The sequence below is a fragment of the Pithys albifrons genome, chromosome 6, assembly GCF_047495875.1.
Source record: "Pithys albifrons albifrons isolate INPA30051 chromosome 6, PitAlb_v1, whole genome shotgun sequence".
NCBI classification, from domain to species: Eukaryota; Metazoa; Chordata; class Aves; order Passeriformes; family Thamnophilidae; genus Pithys; species Pithys albifrons.
Genome location: NC_092463.1, coordinates 32,427,937 through 32,450,692, shown reverse-complemented (window position 1 = coordinate 32,450,692; position 22,756 = coordinate 32,427,937). Strand labels below are relative to the sequence as shown.

The 22,756-nt window shown below is 38.3% G+C and overlaps 2 protein-coding genes across 5 annotated transcripts in view; one reads left to right on the top strand and one right to left on the bottom strand.

The window, feature by feature from the left end:
- The window catches only part of RASGRP1 (RAS guanyl releasing protein 1), a 44,067-nt gene extending 39,944 nt beyond the window's left edge, over positions 1-4,123 (top strand). The window contains exons 17-18 of one of the 4 annotated variants that reach the window (XR_011698058.1): positions 901-1,223; positions 3,627-4,123. Coding sequence is in view for 3 of the 4 variants with exons in the window: in XM_071558049.1 (XP_071414150.1) it covers positions 901-1,035 (135 nt within the window). In the remaining variant the exon portion in view is untranslated. Of the gene's footprint in view, positions 1-900 lie in introns of all 4 variants that reach the window. The other 3 variants (XM_071558049.1, XM_071558048.1, XM_071558050.1) reach the window with 3 other exon arrangements.
- Positions 4,124-7,193: 3,070 nt separating this feature from the next.
- On the bottom strand, positions 7,194-19,435 carry FAM98B (family with sequence similarity 98 member B). Its single transcript, XM_071558051.1, has 8 exons — positions 19,145-19,435; positions 18,242-18,390; positions 17,329-17,463; positions 16,459-16,637; positions 12,051-12,131; positions 11,580-11,696; positions 9,312-9,479; positions 7,194-7,853 (listed from the first exon to the last, which is right to left on the bottom strand). Exons 1-8 carry the CDS (start codon positions 19,207-19,209, stop codon positions 7,461-7,463), a joined length of 1,287 nt encoding a protein of 428 aa, XP_071414152.1. The 5' UTR covers positions 19,210-19,435; the 3' UTR covers positions 7,194-7,460.
- Between the last annotated feature and the right edge of the window lie 3,321 nt (positions 19,436-22,756).

Genomic DNA, 22,756 nt, shown 5'->3' with positions numbered 1-22,756 from the left:
TCTATAACTACCTGAAGGGAAGTTATAGCCAGGTGGGGGCTGGTCTCTTCTCCCAGGCACTCAGGAATAGGACAAGGGGGCACGGGCTTAAGCTCTGCCAGGGGAAATTTAAATTGGATATCAGAAAAAAATTCTTTACGGAGAGAGTAATCAGGCATTGGAATGGGCTGCCCGGAGAGGTGGTGGATTCACCATCCCTAGAGATTTTTAAACACAGATTGGACGTAGCGCTGGGTGCCATGATCTAGTAAATGGACTAGAGTTGGACCAAGGGTTGGACTCGATGATCTTGGAGGTCTTTTCCAACCCAATCGATTCTATGATTCTATGATAACACTGTCAGCTCAAATTTGGCCCAAATTCAGGTTTGTAGAAACACCATTTTCCAATTAGATTAAAGAGACTATAACAATATCAACAGTGCAACTGATGGATGCCTCTAGCTATAATTACAAGAAACAGTCAGATTTATTTTCATACTTTACTCATTACTTATCATTATTCTGTTATATTCAAAATATCCTTTGCTGTTGATAAAGTGAATTCAACTTTTATGAAAGATGGTTTATTAAGACAGAGGTTAAGACAAGAATCTTCCAGTATAGACCATTTCCCTTTCAATCAACAGTATATTCAATATAATAAGGATGTGAAGAGAAGAAGGGGAGGGTGGATAAATCCAGGTTGTGGACATGACTTAGACACAAGATGCTGGGAAGCTTTAAGAGTATACACAAAAGACAGGCCAGTGACTATGGAAATGTTAAATAAGTTATGATTCTGTTCCACTGATAAAAGCTACACCAACTAAGGTTTATGGCAGTCAACCTAAATATACAACCAGACATCCTGAAACAAATGCAAAATAAAATACAATTCTCTTATTTTTTGTTTGTTTAGGAAAGAAACATTCTAAAGGCAGACAATGAAGGTTTAAAGATCCAACTGAAAGAGGCACATAAAACAATTGAATCTCTCACACTCCAGAGAAGAAACCATGTAGTTGACAGTCTACAACACAAAGACTGCTCCTAGCAGATGAGAGAGGAAAATATCCTACGGAAGAATGTAAGACTGAAGGATGGGCTGTGATAAAGCTGCTTTACCAAGTCAACTGGAGAGAGTCTGAAGGATGTTAAGAAGAAATATTCTCTTCACTCAACATATTTCCCTATTAAACACACACTCTCAAATGTATAAATCCATTTCTTTGACTTTTTAAGGTAATTTAGCATTATTTGTGGAATGGAAACAGTATCTTCTGGGTTTGCTTTTAAAAGGACTGAGGGTGTTGCTGAACTCTCTTTTCATGTTGAAGATCATAGTGGATGTTCCAGTGACGTGGCTGCCAGCAGCATACCTTACTCTACAAGTGTTCTGACAAAGTAGCTGTTCATAAGACTGTGTCATCTCAAATTTGGCCCAAACTCAGTTTTGTAGAAACAATTGTTTCCTAAAGCTGAGGAAGGCAAACTGTAGAAATACTACATTAAGATAAACAGTTCCTTCTCACTGGGGCTGAAACCAATTAAAATCATGAACTGTCATCTTTATTTCTGAAGCTTAAGAAGAACATTGAAATAAGAAGTTAAGCTAATGACAATTGATTGAGTCTTAGACTTTAGGATAAACTGACAATTTTTTTAAACCTCCTTCAGAGCTTTAGAAGTTCTGCTGCTCAAATGCTTACCTTTATTAAGGTAAAATAGACAAGTACAGAGAGTTGACATTGAATACTGCTTTTATTTTTTGTATTCCATGCCATGACTTGGAACATTTAGTCCTATTTATTTGACTTGTCCCCATACAGTTGATATGGGACAAGGCTCATTATTTTTCTCTCATGTCAAAGTGGATACCATAGTTGAGTAGAACCTTTAGAGCCATATTATGAGGGAAAACTGGACAGTTATCCCAGTGCAACAACTACTGTATTGCAGAGCTCCTAACAAGGTTTCTCCATTTTCTCTCTCCTAGATTTCACATGCACTTTACATAGAGTCAAGATGGAGTGTGCTCTTATGTCTGTAAATTTTGTATAGTAAAAGGTGTGAGGAAAGTAACTTAAAGACACAAAGTGTACATATTGTTGAGACAACAAAACAGTCTTTCAAGTTACTGGTAAATCTACTTGTCAGAACAGCCAATTTTAAAATTGCGTTTGTATTCCAAGAGAATCTGTGCACTTAAAGTTGTATAAAACTTGCTTGCATTTATCAGAGATTTGTCATCACACATAGAAGTTTTGAGGATCATTAAGCGGACTTTGTTTCTGATGCTTATAAGTTACCAAGTCCATTACAGATTGAAATTTAATCTATTACAACAGCATGTGTGCTTTGTGTTCAAACTGGTATAAATATACATTCAATTCACAATTTACAGTCATTATCAATTATATGAATGCTTTATTTATAAAGAAAGTACATTTGAAACTACTTGCCAGTTAAGTGATTCTAAATTTTTGAGTTCTGGAGAAATTGGATTGTGCTTGCAACTCCATGAACAAGTAAAAACAAATGGAGGGAAAGAGTAGTAGTAGTAGATATTCTGTTACATTACTGTAAATAACTGAAGTGCATAGGAAAAAACCACAGCATCTCTGAAGATTGTGCAGCTTTTTTTCTCCTCATACACTTAACCTGAATTAATAACAAGTAACACTGAATTGCACTTTGATCAGTGAAGCCATCAGAATGGCTTTCAGGTCATGATTGCAAACTTGGTTTGCCCGTTTTCTGTAAGCTTCTTGATTTTGTCCTCTCTTTAAGGAATTATAGCAAGGTGTATTTCTATCAGGCATTTAGCAAATAAAAGTTTCTTTCTGCAATAATTAAACAAGATAAAAGTTGAAGATTTTCACGTATTTCCAAAATACTCCAAAATAGCAGCGCAAGACTCATAAATCTTGTGCAGCCAAAATTGTTTGTGATCTGTGGATTCTAATAGAATTTTTGTGTATGCATATACTTTGTCTAAGATCAGGGGTGGAGATCATGAACAAAACCTCTTACTTAAAAGGAAAATTTCCTAAGATCAGCAGCTGGCCCAAAGGCTACTGTATAACTAAGTTGAGTACTTGGTACTCAAAACTGAGTTACAACCATAGATTTGTACCGTTTTAAGTGCTAACTTAATGTTTCTCTTTGCTGTCTTCTTGTTCAGTCTGAATTACTGAAAAGGGATCTATTTGCAGGAATGTCTTACAGAACAAGTGTGCTGAAAAATTCCTGCTTCAAAGAAGTCAGTTGATAGCTGGACAATTTTAGAGCCCTCCAAGTACCTTCAGGTTCTCTGTTTGCCCAAAACTACTTACAGTTTTTTTTTCCTCTCTCTCCTTTTTCCTTTTCTTCCTTTTTTTTTTTTTTAAATTATGTTAGTCCTTTCTTTCGGGACTTTGTTTTTCCTGCATGAAGAATAATGTATCTGACTACAGAGAAACTGATAAAACAAATCTACCTAAGAAAAATCACTTGCATCTGTGTTAATCTTCAAGCTGCTTTATGTTACGCAAAAAAGATACAATTAAAAATGCTGTTTAAGAGTCATGTTAGCAAACACTGATATTGAAATTCAACTTGTCATGGCTAATTTAAATGAAAACACTTACCTTTTTCCTTCCCCAGGTTCAGCTGCATATACAAGAAGACAGAAAGAACAAGCGCCAGTCCCCCATCCCCCATTTATTTTTCAGGTGTGAATTCTGGTCATTTAAACATAAAAGTTAATACATCAAGTAATATCACAATTAACAAGGCAGGGCTACTGTTCATATTCAGGTTAAACACAACTACTTTTAGATTAGCTTATATATGCTTTTGAAAATATGTTTTTGTTCTAGTAGCATCTGTTATTTTGTTGTAGTCAATCTCTATGGCAACTTGAAAAAGTTTTAGTGCTGTCTGTGAAGATGAAGTGTACATATTGTAAAGATTTTATATAAATTGTAAGATTTTTGTTTAATATTTATAATAGAAAAAATATTAAAATTGCATTTCCTTCCTCTGACTTTGTATCTCAGAGAATTCTGTACAACCTATATTCATCTTTCTTGACTGTCATCTGAGATCCTTCTGCAGGATTAACGTAGTACCAGAGTATCTAGTCCAGATTCACATTCTATGAGCCCTGGAATGTCACCAGAGAAAACTTAAGAATCTAGGTATTTGCAGATTATTCTTTTGGTATTTTAGTGGTTGACACAGTACAGACACTGTGTTGCTACCCACTATTCCAAGTAACACAAAGCACCAGTCTTTATTATCACAGTTTCTCACTTTTGTTAAGAATGCTAATTTTGAAAAGTTTTCTCAGCACAAAAGCCTAGTTTAAGCAAGCAAACCTCAAAATACCTTATCTAAAATTTGTTTTTATACAGGGTAATGAACATTCACTCAGTTATCTTCAATCATATGAGGGTGGTGAGTTAAGAAGTGCGACTCCTGTTTATATGGGCAAATCTGCTCTACGGTCCTGCATACACAAAATAAGTTGTGATTTTCTTCATAATTACAGAAACTAAAAAAAGAAAACCAGAATTAATGGGAGAATATTTCCATACTTTCCATAAAGACAAAAGTAGTGATCATAAAGACTTGTATTTTTTTTTTTACTAAGACAAAATTTAACTGAGATTCCACGGTAATCCCTGACAATGTAATAGGGATATACTTGGGACATACCCTATCTGTTAAAACTGTTCTATATAGTTACCTACAGCCTTCTTCATTTTGATCAAAATATATGTGTTATTTTTCATGACATAAAAAGTTTCATTACTATTCTAAATCACCAGCAGGAACTCTTCCTTACAAACACAGGAGGAACATATGATAGTGGATCCAAATCACACTACACAGATGATGCAAATAATGTCATATACAGTGCTTTATTCCTCAGTCTTTACAGCTGTTAACAAAAGTGTCTCTCTCAACTCTTGAAAAAATCCTCAACCTATTTTTCAGTTCTTGAACAAACAAAACAATATTCATCTAGGTATTCACTAAGTGTGAATACACACAAAATTACTCACAAACTTATATAAGAAAATCTTTTACTTACAACAGAATTTTTTCTTCAAGACAAAACTTGAGGTTGTGGTGGTGCTTACAACTCCTAGCTTCACATTTTGAAACTATTTAAGGAAAACTGAAATGGCCAGATTAAAAAAGAAAATCTTAAACCTATTTAAATTTCCATCTTTGACATGGTCTACATACATATAATTGAAATATGATACTGAAATAATTTAACTGTTAGAATTCAAGTGGGCATGTACCTGGTTCACTTGATGATTTATTTCATTCAGAACTGTCCTGCCCCCAAACAGCATGAACTGTTAACTATAAAATAACCAAGCCACACCCACACCTGGTGCAGCCCACTGGTTACTTGTAACAACAAGTAACACTGGGATGAGCAAACAGACTTTTATCTTAAGGCTTTGGTTATTGAAAGCTACTAGCTGTTCTTTTGCTAACCAACACTTCACTCCAAGGCCAGCAGTGTCACTTGGTATGTCATCAATTTCTGCGCTATTCCAGAGCATAAGGCAAAAAACATGTTCAAAATCAAGAGAACCATGTGACCTGTGTGGGTCTGTCCATAAAGACTGCAGAGGCTGCCTAGGGCTTAAGCCAGAAAGGAGCACAAAAAAAAAAAAAAGGCAAAGCAACTATATTCCTAGTAGTTGGATGACATTTAGCCATTACTGCAAAGGTTTACATCCAAGCTAACATGTTCAAGGAAACTCCTGCCTCATTTTGGCAGGCACCTGCTGGAACCCTAAAGCCTGGGTAAGGCCCTATCTATTACATTAGAAGCAGAATTCTCACACAAACTGTGATCAGAGAAGATGTAACGACAGAAAAACTTTTGAAGCTTATATGGATTAAAATTTCAAATTAAAGAGTTGGTGACGACTAATTAATATAAGCCACGCAGGCTCCTGAAAGAGAAAATTACTTGATTTTGAACAAAACTTTACATTCATGTATAAAGCTGCCAGTGTAACAGGACATCATGGATGTGTTAATAAAGGTGAAAAAACACCTTTAAATCATACCAATGGACACTAACAAGAAATTTGTGCAGAAGGAACTGGTAACTGTGGAACATAAATCCAAAGTCAAATCCTGAAGTTCAACATGCAGTTAATCCTACAGCTACAAGTGCTTCAAGGCTGCCATGCTATTTAATCAACAGACACACCCAGGTTTATCAGATGCCTTCCTGCCTCTCTCTGTAATAATAAACTGACCCTGGCAAAAGCTGTCATGATGTACTCAGGGATCATCCCCCTCCTGTTCCACCTCTGTTCTCAGGAGTGGCCTCACAGCAGGGAAAGAGATCTAAGAGTCACTGGACATCAAGAACTGTCTTCCTTAAGTGACAGCTCTAAATTTATTTCCTGTCTACATATATTTACAGCCAAAATTGTATGACAGCCTACTCCTTCTACAGTAACACTGTATGTGAGGCAGAAGGCACCCATACCGTATCAAGACAGTTTCTTTTAGGTTGGCAGAGTGAGAGAGAGCGAAATCACTGTCTTATTAACTAACTGGGCAGTTGGTGACTTCCAAACACAGAGCAGGCAGAGGAGGGAACCAAAAAAAAAGGAGAAGAAATGGCATGTTCTTTCTTAAGAATCTTGGCTTATTCAAACCTTGGGTCTCACGGCTGATTCAGAAGGATATATATGAATTCTTATCAGACATAATGGCTGCAGGTTTTCTGCCCAATCTGATCTGAAAATAACTTGATGAAATGCCAATAAAATGGAAAACAGGTAAAATGAAGACACTATGAAAACTCACCATGATTCTGACTATAGTATATGCTCAGATCTTCAACTAGTCTCTGATACATTATGAACATAAAACTTGATTTTATTAGTTTCTGTAAGAATATTAATTCAGAATGTTACTTCAACGTGAAGTTCTGCAAAAACAATCAAATCTAATTGAGTAATTTTGACCAAAGCCTTAAGGATTTTAACATTTGAAAATAAAATTCATCTACATTTCCCACATGAAAATTAGATGAAGAGAAAAAACCTGAAAGCATTCTGGGGTCTTTAAACGTGGTTTCATCTGGTTCTAGTCCTAATTTTTTTTACACAGCATTTTGGAGCAACATGCAATAATTAGAGAGGTCTGACCATTAGTATATTTTTGTTTGCTTATAAAGAGTTTTATTCAGTTTTCTGAGGTTTATTTTAAATAAAATGACATAATAGAAAACAGCATATAAGCAAGGACTTTAGTCATCACATTTTAGTATAAAAATTCTGTTCAGTTAACTAAAAGAACTCAATGAGAACATCAGTTGGTCTAATGCAATGATTCATACGGTCATACCTAATTCTAACCTAAACTCAAGTCAACATATCTAATGTCTAATACCAGTAAACACCACCACTATATTTTGCCAGTTATTCTGCTAAGATTTACAGTACTTTAGTATCTTCGGTATCCTCCTCCTCCTCTTCCACCATATGGATCACCATAGCCTCCCCTGCCACCATAACCTCCCCTGCCACCTTGAAAGCCACCTCCACCCTGGTAGCCACCCCCACCCTGGAAGCCACCTCCACCCTGGTAGCCACCTCCACCCTGGTAGCCACCTCCACCCTGGTAGCCACCTCCACCCCTACCACTACCTCTGAAACCTCCACCTCCTCCTCCTCTGCCCCCTCCGCCTCCCCAGTTGCCCCTTCCACCACCACCACCACCTCCCCAGCCACCTCTTCCACCACCTTCTTGTCTTTTTTGCCATGGTGGCATTTCAGGAGGAGGTGGTTCAATCTCTGTTGGTCTGCCTCCACGATCAGGTACTCTCCCCATCAGAACCTATGTGGAAAAAAAGTTCATGTTTAAAGTTAAAACCTAGCATTAATAACGTGAAGAGACACAGGATTCTTCTTCTATGGACAGAGAAATGCTTCCCGCTCCTTTCAAGACATATGGCCCCTCAGTGTGGTGACTGACAGCAGAATCACTATTCCCTGTACTAAAACCACAACAGAACTCTGAAAGTGTTCTCATTTTCCCCCTAAACAAAAAAACCAAAAATAGCTAGCTCATATTACTTTTGTGAAATTTTTATGAAGAATGCTACACACACATGAAGTGCTAGTCTTGTAATAAGCAATATACATCGTTCATATATAATACACATGAATACAAAAATATATATTCATATAAAATAGATTCCTTACGATGTGGCTCTACATAAATTTTAAAGTTCAAGTTCAAACCTAATCTGCTGAGGAAAACAAACCAGCAAACTGATATGCAACTCTTGAAGGAATTCCAGTTTGCCTTAGATTAAAAACTACTGATACTCAGTAGAAAGCTGGCCTAGACAAAATGCGTAACAAGCTGCAGTAACACTTCCATGAAAAGAAAAACCCAGAAAATGGATCTTGACTGTGGTGAGTATTAGTTTAACAAAATAGATACTGTACTGGACAAAGTTATGCAAAACATTAGCTTGAGGAACAAAGTATCCACGTAGGTTTTTTTGTTGTTGTTTTGGTATTTCCTAAACTCTGTGATCAATGTTGACATGCTCTGGTCAGTCCCAGGCACTCCAACTGAAGTCCTCTAAAGAAAAAAACAAACTTTCTCTGAGATCCTAAAACAATTAAGAAATTTCAGAGTCTTTGGGATCAAAACATATTAAAGGGCATCTAAACGAGGAAAAAAACCTTAGAAAAATCTGTAAATACAGATGCAGGTTTAGTCACTGCTTGCATGGTGAAACTAATGCCATTACTGACAAGCTTCAGCTTTTATCACACACATGAAAGCAGTACCATGTTGATTTATTACTGCAGCCAAACCAAATAATTCTACTTTGCAGCAAAATGACATTCCACAGATAATTTTCTGTTTTGTAATACACTAATGAACTAAAAATGCTGGTTTACAAACCAAACAACACCATCCCAGCAACAGGTAGCCCAGAAACTGATACCGTTAATACTTACACATATCCTTAATGTGAGGTGTAGTTTCTCTGAACTCAAAAGGTCATTTACACACACACATACACACACACTCATGTGAACATATGTACATCCCTCCACCACTGTTCCTTCTCATCCACACCACTGTTTCACCCTGTTGCATGACTGACTGTGTAGCAAGATGATAAAAGAAGTTGCTGCAATGTTTACCAGAATACTGCAAACCTTCCTTTCTTAAATGGAAAATATGAAATGAAAATACTAAGCTAAGGATGACTTTTGATAGGTCTATAAACTCCCATGTCTTTTTAGCACATCCCAGAAACAAAAAGTATACCTTGTTGATAGCACAGACAGTATTTTCCCGTGTTGATCCGCTACTTGTTCTTATGATCTTGGATAAATCTTCTCGAGCAGCAAGAAGATGAGCCAATGTAATAGTTGACTTTGGAGATAATGCATAGCGCTTGGGCTGATAGATACGTGCTATTTCATCTGTTTTTACCTAAATGAGAAAATCAAACACAACTTACTTGCTATCCATAAAACACACCAACAGACTTACTGTAAACCATGTACTGGTCTCAGTAAGTTTCAGTTTGAACAGAAGGTGTAACTTCTGTAAATACAGATTATCTTACAAAACATAGTGCCAGTTATTACCAATTCTCTTCACACTGGTGGAGCTATTATACAAAAAGTACTGCTGATTATGTATAATTGATGCTGAAACTTAGCAACACTGTAAGAGAAACTCCTCTATCCACTGGCATCAGATTCTTTAATGTCTTCCAACATGTCTACAGACTAAAGCTCTCTCTCAAGAACTTTATATAACCATATTCAACAAACCACTTCTAAATGTGATGATAACAGAGTAGCTTCAAAGTAACGTACATTTGTGGAAACCTGAAAATGTATCAATGCAGCAAAATACTTAGGCAAGCTATGAAAAAGTGAGACTGAGAAGGGGAGAAAATTAGATTTTTTTTCCACGTTTTTTGGTGTTTCATTTGTTTAGCAAAAAAGGAAAATAAATACACTTCCTGGGAACATCTAGAATGATCTTCAGAGAAAAAAGAAATTTGATCTTTGCTAGACCAGACAACAGGTGTTGTTCCTTGACATGACTGTAATTACTGCATCATTTATGGACCCATTTCAGTCTGCAAACTTATCCCTCTTGGGGACTGAACAAGTTAGAAAAAAACCCAAACCACTAAAATGTCACATCATCAAAACAGGTATTGATGCATTTCTCTGCTTAAGTGGCAGGGAAAAAAAGGCAAGCTAACAAATAAATTTAAAAAGAGAACAATTTGCCTCTTGGCTTCAAGAAAACAAAACTAAACTATATCAATGCCAAAACATTTGCCATCCCAAAAACCTTCTAGAAGAAGTTATGAACATATATTCCTACAAGAGAAATAAGGAAAAAAAAAGATTAAAAATAATTTTTAATTACTATGGTAACTTTGCTATTTCTGTAACTGCATAATATTTCACATCAACATCAAAGATAAGAAAATGAATCATCTGACTATTTTATCATCACTAAAAATCTCTTTAAACTATTGTTCCATTGCAAAGGTACATTCATTGTTTTCCACATCGTTTGAATAGAACAATAGTCAGTGACTTAGGTTTTAGTCTGCTGGTTAGTCATCAATTAACATCAACTACATTTTAGAAGTACATTTTAAAATTTGAAGATATGTAATTGTATTGGTATAGCTGTAGGGAAGTTGTTTATGTATAGATGTCTCCTGGCTTCTGTGAACTAAATGCTCCCGTTCTCCTTTCTTGCAGGATAAAAGCATTCACAATCCCTTCAGAAATTAAACAGTGAGCCATTTCAGAACAGCACAGCAGGGTCTACACTCATGTCTTCCAGTGATACTTGGTGAGCTTCATGAAGTTGACTCTGTCTGTATGTGTCAACGATAAACTGTGACACTTTTTAATATACAGAGCTTTAGGAAATAGTACAAATGAAATCACCACAATTAAAATGATATCAGCAGACCAAATCCAGAGGAGTGCTTTGGAATTCTTAGTGATCTGAAGGACTGAAGTAATTGTGTGACATTCTCACACGAGATGCTATTGAAATAAGCTCTTTGACCAACCAGCTGTTCACTGAGTAGCACTGAATCCAACATATGTAGCAGTCACTGTAATCTCACTGATTTCATGAGCAATCACTTTTTTCACCCAATCTCTGTTAAGGCTCAGTGTTTGTCTTCCTTTTGCATCTGGATGAGAAACACTGAGGCTCCCTCCTCATTGACTTGATTGGAGGGGGTTGGATATAGAAAAGAAAAAAGGGAGATGCGAACTTTAATAAAGTGAGAAACCCCAACACAAGACACTAGAATTTCTAATTGTGAAGCTATAAACAGACACAAAGGATGGACTGTGCCATATGGTTAAATCCTTCCACTTCCTCAATACCTAGGATTTGGGTATTACAATCCAGGATGAGAGGCTGGAAAAAGACAACAGTACTGACAGTGTATTTACATGGTATGCATATTTTGTAGGAAGACCTGGGGAACTGTAGCAGACTCCCACCTACAGGAAGCAAAGAATAAATCAAGTTTACCTTTGCTCTATCAGACCAGCCAAAAGACTGTACAGTCACATCGAGCCTCTTCATTAACATACGTCTTCGACATTCGTACTCACTGCGAAGAGCATCATTGATTTTTTCCAATCTTTTCTGCAGTGTTAGAATGAAAAAAGTCAGTCAAATATATAGTTATAGAAGTCAATTCAAAGTTAACCCCATTAATCAACTAAGATGTTTATCCCCAGGAGACCACTATAAACTATATAGCCTCTATGTAATGCTACAGTAGTGTGTATACACAAAATGTTTTGAAAGAATTAACACGAGCTCTGTTTTATAATGTTAGTTCTAGAAGTATTTATCACTGTTAATATTTAGCAACTGAATTTTAGTATTAGGAGATAGAACAGTGACTGTAAAATAAGCAAAGTTAAATGAAGCTGTATGCATTAATTTTGACCATCGTGTTAAATACTGAAAAGAAATGGATAAACTTTTCTTTACCACTTGGTCAGAATTCAGAGGTTTTGTTAGCAGTGATTTCCCCACGTGTTTGTTTTGAACTTTTGAGAGAATGTCCTTTATCTGAAACAAAACACATGCATCTCAGAACTCAAATGATGTTTACATTTATTTCAGCACAATGTTTTGCAATCACATTTTGCCATGCCTAAGATCAAATGGTATACGTCTTCTGGCTTATATCCATTACAAAAAGAAGATTTCCTGAATACTTTCATAGGGTGACTGGCCTCTACACAAAATTATTTTATGGCACATCCCTTCTCCTCTTGATAATAGAACAATAGCTATATGGCAAATTCTTCAAATGCATATAAAAAGAAGGACTAGTTAAATGACTTATTTTACATATTACCAAGGTGTTGTAACTACTGTAATTGCAAGCTAGGAGTTCGGTTGCCGAATGCAAGACTGGGCTACAAAAATCTGGTGACGGGTGCTAGTAAGAAAGGCAGGAGAGATGATACGTATGCAGTCATTCTCTCTCAAATTTTCCTCCAATCCTATAATTGATTCCAGCTAACATTATGTTTAAGACTTTTGCATTCACTCCAAATCAATCTTGATTATAGTTCTTCTATCAGCTCTTGCCCTCAATAATCACAGAAAAGAACTAATGTAAATACGTTGTGCAGTGAGCAAATTATGGGAAAATAGTGTTTTGACTCCAGCAGAAAAGATGGCCTAGCAGTATCTGAAAAGTGGGCATCTTATTACTACAATATTCCCATTGCAGTTGCCCTAGATAAAGAAGGATAAGCAAGAGCTTATAAAAACTACCACAACCCAGAAAGAAGTCTGTAAGTATAAGTGGGAACAATATCAAAAGCAGTGCCCAGATAAAAGAGCAGTGAAAACATACTCAAAGTAACGCAGGACAAATTGCCACAGCCAAATTATCCTAAATTTTTCATACATTCAGCTGAAAACCAAGTAAATAAAACTAGATGGAATGAGTATACTTTACTATGCAACATACTGTGTAATCAATGACCTTGGTAACACCAAATATTTATGAGATTGCTTTGAAAGTTCACACACCCTCTAAAGTAGAATGAAACAGATCAGCTGTTGGATCTGTTTGGGATAAAAATACTCACTTCAAAATCTGCTGTATGAAAATATACAGTTACTCTACTGTTATCAAAAAAGCACATATCTTTATGTATTTAACATGACATTTCTCATTTGTTTTGTAATGTTGTACTCATTTAAAAAAATTTTAGCTCACATTTAGTTACTATGGTCAATATATTTATTAATTATCATCATCCTCTGTCAAAACACAGTAATTTTTGTTTAACACCTTTTGCATGGCTAAACATCATATACGCATGCACCTCCAGAGTTTCTAAGATTTTGAAGAAGCCTGACCCGGGGAGAGGTGTAATTTTATTAGTTAAACTAACAACACTTTAAGGAAAGAATATTGCCTTAATAAGTCATAAGGTGTACTGCACAATTGCAGAAAGATCACCTAACCTCTTAAGCACAAAATATTTTTAACCATCCTCTGCCTTTCTTCCATATACTCACAGATAATTTCAGTATTTATCTAACTTTAAATACACTTTTGTTTGACCTTTATGTCTGGTGAACAGGACAACTCTTTTGTCTTGTTCTGCAACTACACTAATACTTTACTGTACAGGTATCATTACATCTGTAAAATTACTACACACTAACCTTTAAAAGCAATACATTAACTTAAATATGAATAAATTCTAGGAAGTGTACCCACATATTTTAAGAAATATTCTTCTCATATTTCACTTAAATGTTATTTTAGTTTAGTTTTGATTTAGTTTCTTTGATAACCCTTTATAGTTTCTTTTCATTCGTAATGTGGGCAAAAAAATTTAAAAGTCTTTTGAATAGCATCACATTAAGAAGTTTTTCAAATAACCAGTATTACAATGTCACTGTAAATACATTTTACAAGGGAACAGCATCTTAAACAACTAAAAAATTACTATCAGTTTTTTAGTTCAACACAATAAAATAAAATATATTTAGCAGTAGACGGCTGTCACTTACCCTCTCACATTTTCTTACATATGCTGATGACCAATAACCCAGTTAATTACAGGAGATGCAAAAGATACCAGCTATGATTCAAAGTTTCAGTTACTACAAAACTCAGTTTGAATGAAGAAAGCAATTATCACTTTGTACTAGTCTTTTAAATAAACTGAAAAATTATTTAAAACAACCAGTGCTCTAATGTTCCATACCAAAATACAATGTGTGATCTGTCCCTTTGGTAGTTTGCTGCTGCACAGCCAAACTACTCTCAGAACTACTCCCACAGCTACTGACATTGCTGAAGATGCTACACAAAGAGTAGACATATTGAAATGCTGCAGATACAATATATAAAAATATTAGATTGGTATGTAAATTTCTTTTATGAGTGATATAATGCTAAAAATCAACAGTGCAATTTTATACAGAATCTAATTAAATAAAAAGCCCCAAAATATTTGCAAAAAATAAATGGATCATTTCCAATGAAGTTCTGTGAGAATATAAAAAGAAGTAACAAATGGTGCACTGAAAAAAAATGTGTACAAAGCCAACAAACTTTAATTGGTGGTATTGCCTTTCTAATACACTTATACCTATAAATGTAGGTCTCTAACTCTGTAATGTATCAAGATAACTTCAAACCTGTCCTATACTAAAGCAGTGGATGAAAGACAATTAAACATACAGAATTTCTACACAATCTGAGAGGTACAAAAAATTCCTTTGTTTATAAGGGATGAAACATGCAGAGAAAAAAATTACATTATTAATTTGGAGTCAAGAAAATGAACAAACTAGTTTTGCCACCTTTCTAGACTCTGAAGTGAGTTCAAGTGGTATAAGTACCGTGGAACTGACAGACCAGAAAGTTACTGGAAAACAGTCCAGACAGCATTACTAAATAAACAAACAAACAAACAAACAACTCCCCCCCCCACAGTTTAAAGATTCTGCTCATATTAGTACTTGTGAAACTGTAACAGTTTACACAAGCTGTGACAGCAACACTCTACACGCTATTCAAGCCTCCGGTCCTGTCTGATGGGAAATTTCGGACTTTGCAAAAGATGGCAGATTCCAGGTGTCTAATAATTCAAAGAAAACATTCCAGGATCACTGTCTGTGTACGAAGGTCTTGCTGTCCCGCAGCCACAGAACTGCAGTTCTACCCCTGTAATGGGATGAAACTAAATCTGTGCCTGAGAAGTGAAGCAAGGAAGGCCTCTGGCCACGGCTGCCATCTACAGCAAGTGGAGGGAGATCAGCAGTACCAGGCCAGTTCAAATCAATTATCAGTTTTAACTCAGACATTTTAATTCTCAGAAAACTGTACTAGAATTATTTCGTCATCCCTTCCAAAGTATTTAACAGAAAGACTAGATAAAAAGGTTTCCTTAGAACTAACTAGATGAAGCAAAGTTAATAGTGCAGGAATCGCCCTTTTCAACGTCAACTTCATTTTTATAAACGAACCTATTGAAGGTTTCATCTTGTCACACAGATGTAAGAAAACCACAGTACCAGGCCCTCTCTCCAAAATCTCTGAATGTTCAACTGCTCACTGCTTGATGAGGAGGAAGCTAAAAAGAAGCATGATTATGCAAAATCATGTGAAAGGTTTGAGAAGCATGGAAGAAGACTCAGGGCCAGAGGTAGTTTCATTCCCCCCTTAAGGGGGATTGGTCACCCACTCTCTCCCCAAATACCAGACAGAAATAAACAGCAAAACTTAGCTGTCTGATAGGGAAGATAAATTCCACCTCAGGCGCCTATTTACATTCTGCAATAAGGAAAGCAGACTAAGGACCACATCAGTGAACTGAGTTGGCACCTGGAGGGACACAACAGAAAGAACTATCCTGTTGAATAAAGTTTAAGTTGGCTGACTCCTGGCAATTCAGGCTCTTTCATCCTCTTCTGCAACTAAAGCAATGGCACTAACACATCAATACTTGCAATTAGGAAATTGACAAACTAAGAGGAACTAATTTAAGTTTTGGGTATTAAATTTAAATACATCCCAGAAATAACTACAGGTACATAAATGCACAATCAGTTACTACACGAATCTTCTGCTCGCTGCAGTACATTTGAGTAAGAGGAAAACTTATACCTTAAAGTTGCACGGCAAAGTATAACTCATCAGTTACATGACAACCTCAGGGAAATGCTGAAATACTCCGCCTCATAACTAAAACAGTTTAACTTAAAACACTAAGCTGGATTTCAGAATTAAAATTCTCTTGCACTTGTCAGATAGAGGTTTTATGGCTAAGACTGCTGGGCCTTTGATTCTAAGATGAATGCTTACAGATATAATACTGACAGTTTAGCAATAGAGAGAACACATAAAAGCACATACCTTTTGTTCCACATTGGCTAACAAGGGCGGAATACCAGAAGGGGAGGAGTTTGGCAGACCCAGTGCATCGCAAATAGCTTGCACTTCCTGAATAATTTCATTGTGCTTTTCCAAATGAGAGCCTTTGATTTTCTTACTATGCAGAATCTTTAATGCCTGAAGTTCTGTAGTTAGAAATACTAAAGAGAAAAGTGTCATAATGTCAGATTTAGAGACACTTAAATATTTCTGCATCCGTCTTCACATAAACAGGTGAAATATACGCATTTATAAGACAACCATGATAAAAGGAAAACTCTTTCTCAGTTGTCTCCTGGACAGGTTTGTATCAGTTTCCCATTCTTTATCTAAACTCCCTCTTACCTGACCTCCTACCTTCAGTCTACACATTGTATTTAACTGCTCAACTCACTTCCACCACCAGACCCCTACTCCTTGGCTAGTTTCACATTATCACACTGGTTCCTGCTGCCACTCCTGTGTCCAAGTGCAGCTTAAACTTAGACTTTGCTTCTCTCAATGCTGCTTTTAGCACCTTCAAATCATGCAGCATTTCTGTTCAAGCTGCCCAGAAACCTCTCAGAAACGCAGGACGCAAGGTCTCAGTTTGGGTGAACTGGCACTGGATCAAGAGCAGGATCAGGTTGAACCATACTTTAAAAAGAAATTTTAGTTTCTGCTAAAACAGTTTTGTAATATTTTTCTGTTTTCCACTTCTGCACAAGTCAGCTGATTCACGCTTAGCTAGCTTGTAATGGTTGTACACATCAACTTAAAAGCTTTAAGAACTCTTCAATGTAAACTGTACAGAAATGATAAAGCATGCATGTAAAATACTGTATTATAAATGTGAAAAATGGTATTACTTACACAGGAGTTTAAGACAATCTTCTTTCTCTCTTAATCTGTCCTTGATATCTCCAGAAATTAGTGACGAATATGGACAAGCCATTTCTCTCAGAAAGCCACTAATCTCAAGCTGGAAGCTCTCTGTATCTTTCATACCTATGGGAATAAATGCAAAGCTTATGTCTTTTTACAGAAACATCAAACTGCAATCTAATTTTCTTAACAACTTAAATTGCAGATTTCAACAACCCAGACAAAGACTAATCACCTTACACCGTATTACCATTTTCTTAAAAAACTCCTACATACAAGCAGACAAGTGTTCTGATAGTGTATTGTACTCATGCCTTGAATGAGAAGGTGAACTTGTGTTTCTGAAGACACGAATGCAAATGAACATCCCAAGAAGTGAACAGTTTATATCACAAAATAGTATGCAGACGTAATTAATTTTCTGATAAAGAAGTTATAGGAGTCATTAACCCATTATTTTCAGTTATTTAGTTTTACTACTTCTTTGGTGAAATCATAACTAGGAGGAAATCTTATCCAAATTCCAGGAAATAATCAGGTAGCACTACTGAGCACCTCATGTAACTACACAATGCTGAACCGAGCGCTGCAGTGGACCAACAAGATGAAAATAGCAGGCATGCAATTTAAGCTATATATTATGATTACCTGTGTAAATGTTCTTTCTATATTTATGCAGAATTAAACCCACTCAAAATAACCTTTTCTTCCTTTTGAAACAATCTTCACAACATAAGACCTTGATCTAAGAGCTACATACACAGAAATATGAGCCTCAGTTGGGCTATCTTTCAGCTACCTTGTAAACTTCAACACTGTAATTTCATTATTAGCTGAACAATACAGGTCTAAATGCACTGAATAAATACCAAACTGCTTTATTAAATATACATTCATATACCGTCTGTTGAAGTGATGCTTTCCTCCATATTACAAAGTGATTTTATTTGGGAACCTAACCAAACACAAAGCTCAAAAAATTCTGGTGAAGACAATCCATCTTCTGCTGCTTTGTTCAGGGCTTCCTCTTCCAACAGGGCACCTGTGTACCTGCAAAGAGAGATAAACATTAGTAATAAGAAGCAAGTTTGACAAAAAATATACACGGTTTAAAATTATTTTACTATAAGCTGGCCAGCAACTACACTTAAAGGAATTAATCTTTTAAAGTTACTTTTGTCAAGGGATAACTCACACTTCTTTTTTAAATAAACAAAAAATTACTGGTCATTTATAAACAAATTTGTCACAAAATAGGACGCAGGCACTTCACACGTGTATGTGAAAACAGACTTTCCACTTTCACACGCTTAGCAGAGAATTTAAGTATTAATCCAAGTGTTTAGTCAAATTTCCTTCTAACATTAGCAATTCACTGCCCCTGGAGTACTGGCAAGAAGATAACTGAAAAAATCAAACTAAATTTTACACCGTTTCTGCTCCGCATTATCCGCGGCACATCGCGGGAGGGAGGCAAGCACCGAAGAACAAGGGGCCGCCCGGTCCCCGCAACCAGCCCCGGCCGGCCGGGCCGCCCCAGGGGGGCCGCCCCGGCTCTGCGCCCCCGGCATGGCCGCGCCGCTCTGCCCTCCCCCGGCACGGCCGGGGCGAGCCCCCGCACACGCCGCTGGCCGAGGCCGGAGCGCCCCGGCAGCCGCCTCAGCGCGGTGCCGGTCCCTCTGCCGAGCCCCCGCTTCCCTTCGCTCGCCTCCGCCCGCGGCGGCGATGCCCCGCTCTGCGCCCGGCCGGGCTGCCCCCGGGCCCCCGTCCCGCGCAGGGGGAGCCGCCAGCGCTGCCCGGTTACCCCAAGGCCTCCAGCGCGTCCAAGATGTCGCTCTCCATGCCCGGGCCTGGCGGCAGCTCCCTCATACCGGCGCCGCGCGGTGCCCGCCTCAAAGCGGCCCTCCGCAACCCGCACCCGCCGCCGCGTTCCGCTGCCGTCCGCGGGAGCTCCGGGCGCGGGGAGGGCCCGCCGCCCCCGCCCCGCCCTCCTGCCCGCAGCGCTGCCGGAGCCGCCGGGGGCGATGGCCATGCACGGCTGCGGAGCGACCGTCCGTGCAGGCCAAGCCGGCTCTGCCTTTCCTCCCGCAACGGGGAGCGCCCGGGCTGCCGCACCCTTTCCACGGGGGGCTCCACGCCCGGCCCAAACCCCTGCCCGCTGCAGCGGCCCAGCGTCACCTGCCCGCCCATGGGGCACCAGCCCCGGGAGACACCGCACTGGCAGGGACCGCAGCCACCCTCTCGGCCCCCGCACATGGCTCAATGCCAGGGCAGCCTGCTCTGCCACCCTCGGGGCCTGCCTCAAACCGCCTCCGGGACGTGGTTTGAAAAAGCAGGTTTTTAGGCCTGGACCTCTGCAATATTTCTGCGATCTCTCAGTGTGAAATTCTGCATGAGATGGTGCAGACCTTGTCTCTGGGCCACCTCTAGCCCTGACTTTCCACTGTGGGATGCCTCAGTCCTGCTGTGCTGGTTTTGGCTGGGGTAGAGTTAATTTTCTTCACAGTGGCTGGTATGGGTCCGTATTTTGGATTTGTGCTGAACACAGGGTTGATAATACACAGATGCTTTTGTTATTGCTGGGCAGGGCTTAGAGAGAGCCAAGGCCTTCTTTGCTGCTGGTTCTTCCCCACCTCTGAGGGGGCTGGAGGTGCATGGGAAGTTGAGAGAGGGCACAGCTGACCAAAGGGATATTCGTACCATGTGGCATCATGCTCAGCATATAAAGCTGGCGGAGAAAGGAGGAAGGGGGGATGTTTGGAGTGATGGCATTTGCATTCCCATGTAATTGCTGAACACCTGCCTGCCCACCCGCCCGGAAGCAGTGAATCAATTCCTTGTTTTGCTTTGCTTGCATGCATGACTTCTGCTTTACATATTAAACTGTCTTTATCTCAACCCATGGTTGAGTCAAAAGTTATCTAGCTTTTACTCTTTACTTCGTAACCTGCAGGTGTTCTGAGTTTTACTCTTGGGATTCTCTACCCAATCCCACTGGTGGGAGTAAGTGAAAAGCTATATGTTGCTTAGTTGACAGGTGGGATTAAACCATGACAGTCCTTTTGGGTTTTTCTTACCAGTCTTTTCTTATATGGACTTTCAGAAAATCCAGCAGCTGAATCTGTGATGAAGACCCATAGAGACATAGAATCAGATGCAAGTAATTACAACATAGATATTCCTAATGCATGAAATCTCCACAATTTTTGAAGCAACTATTTTGAATTATTTCTGTTTAACAGAAAACATTACTTTTTTGAGTACTAAGCTTTAAAAAGTGGGAATCTGGATAGCCATGACATCATCCCACACCCACAGACAGAAATCTAGAAATTAAAAACATTGTTGATGGCAGTGTAAAGAAGAGTATCCAAAAGTCTGATATGCTTATGTCGACCATATGTGTACACCAGTGCCAGTAACTTGGGTCTCTTTCACAGCTCTCCACTGTCTTGTACCATATGACTGAGCTTTAAAAGGACTTTTGTTTCAAATGGGTTAACATGATAATTTCTCTGAATGAAGGAACGTGCATCTGAGAGCAGATTCTGAACACAAACTCTTGCTCCTTTTCAAGCATTAACATCCAATTAATAGAATGAGAAAACAAGATATGCAGAAATAGCCAGTTCCCTTTGCCTTTCTTGTTAAAAGCTGTATCTCTATGTTACCCAGAGTGAATCATCACTGTACAGTTGTTCTGTAGTTCTCATATAACCCAACAGTGAAGGCTAAAAAAAAGAATTGGGAACAACTGGAAGTGAAACTAGCATAACATAATCTATCAGAACTAGAAAGTAATCTGGTAAATTAGGAGATACCACGTAGTACAAGTAGGTGGTAGGATTCCCTGGGTCTCTCTGTAAATTTTCCTACATCATAAAAGTATTTTGCTAATTTTTGTTGCAGGACAATACATAAATTAGTAATTTCTCCCACTGTTTTTTGATAACACTATATATATGTGATAGCCAACCTCATGCGTCAATCACTGTTTTAATTGCACAAGATTTCCTTGTAACTTTTCTCTATAGTAGAGATGTTATGTATATGAGGAAAAACAAGTTTGATTTTCACAAACTGTGTATTGACACCCACAATTGAAAGATGTATTTGCTTCTGGTCATATACTTACATTCTTCTCACAGGGTTGCCATTCATTCAGTCCACAGCTTTCTCCATGTCCATTCCTGAGTTTCCCATCTGTGCGAGAGGAAAAAGAATCATGATAAAGCTGGCTAAAAACCATTTTGTAACAGTCTATGCCCATGGGAGTGGACTTTGCCCCATGCCCTTTGCAATATGGAAACACAAAGGTAAAAATACAAACACAGAAGCAAGAATACCAAAGGAAGAGGTCTCAGCATACAGCCATTGCTTTCAAGAAAAAAGTGCATGTGGCTTCAGTTTGGTCATTGCCCTAGAACTTTTTGGCTTTCATCAGGATTTCTTTTACACTAGTCTGCTCATCAACCATCTCACTCAGCAGTCAGGTAAATCTTGGTGCTAGCAGGAGGGAAGAGTGAAAGGGCATAGCCAAGGTTAGAAAACGAAGGTAGCCTGGATTGGCACTGACTTGAATCAACTTGTTGAACCGATACAAAATAGCTGCTGCAGCTGCAGCTGTCTGCACAGCAAGGTGAAGATGGGAATTTCAGGGACGGTCTTTTGCCAATTGATATTAAATCTCTACAATTACAGGTTGCCTGTAATCTTACTAAAAACCGAAAGGACATAACTCAATTTTCCATTGAGGCAGGTAAACCTCAACCATTTACCAAACTACTTGGTATGAATATGACAAGTCACAAATTGTTATGCTGTTCAAAACTGTATGAGCAGTGTTCCTGCTGCCAGGCTTGCAATGGGCACTGGGCATTCTCATACAGCCTAATAGCAAAAATGCAGTGGAAGGGTCCTGCTTACTGCTGCAGCAAGGCCATCACCTCCTGGTCTGCACTGCCAACAGAGCAGGCTGTGTGGTCATCGTGGTGGGTACAATGTCTGCACCTAGTATGGAAAGGAAAGCTGTCCACAGACATGCTAGCTGCACATTTCAAAAGATACATTGCTTTGTTCTTTTCATATGCATCACAGGAATAAAAAAATGAGATCTCTTGAGTTCAAACAAGGAGAACATAGACACTGCTTTAATGCAGAAGAGGTACAAATAATTTGTAGTACTAAGAAACATGTAGCAGACAATTAATTGACCACTAGAGGGGATCGTAGGAGTGGAGAAGGAACCGAATGTACGACATGATAAATGCTTTCCTCTAACAGAATCTCGCCTACATACAATGTTATATGTGCACAGTTCAAAAACGATTGAGAAAAGACAGCACTTTGTGCATACTTAGGTTTATATAAGCAGCTTATATTGAGCTTAAAACAGAGATCAATAACGGGTTTAATT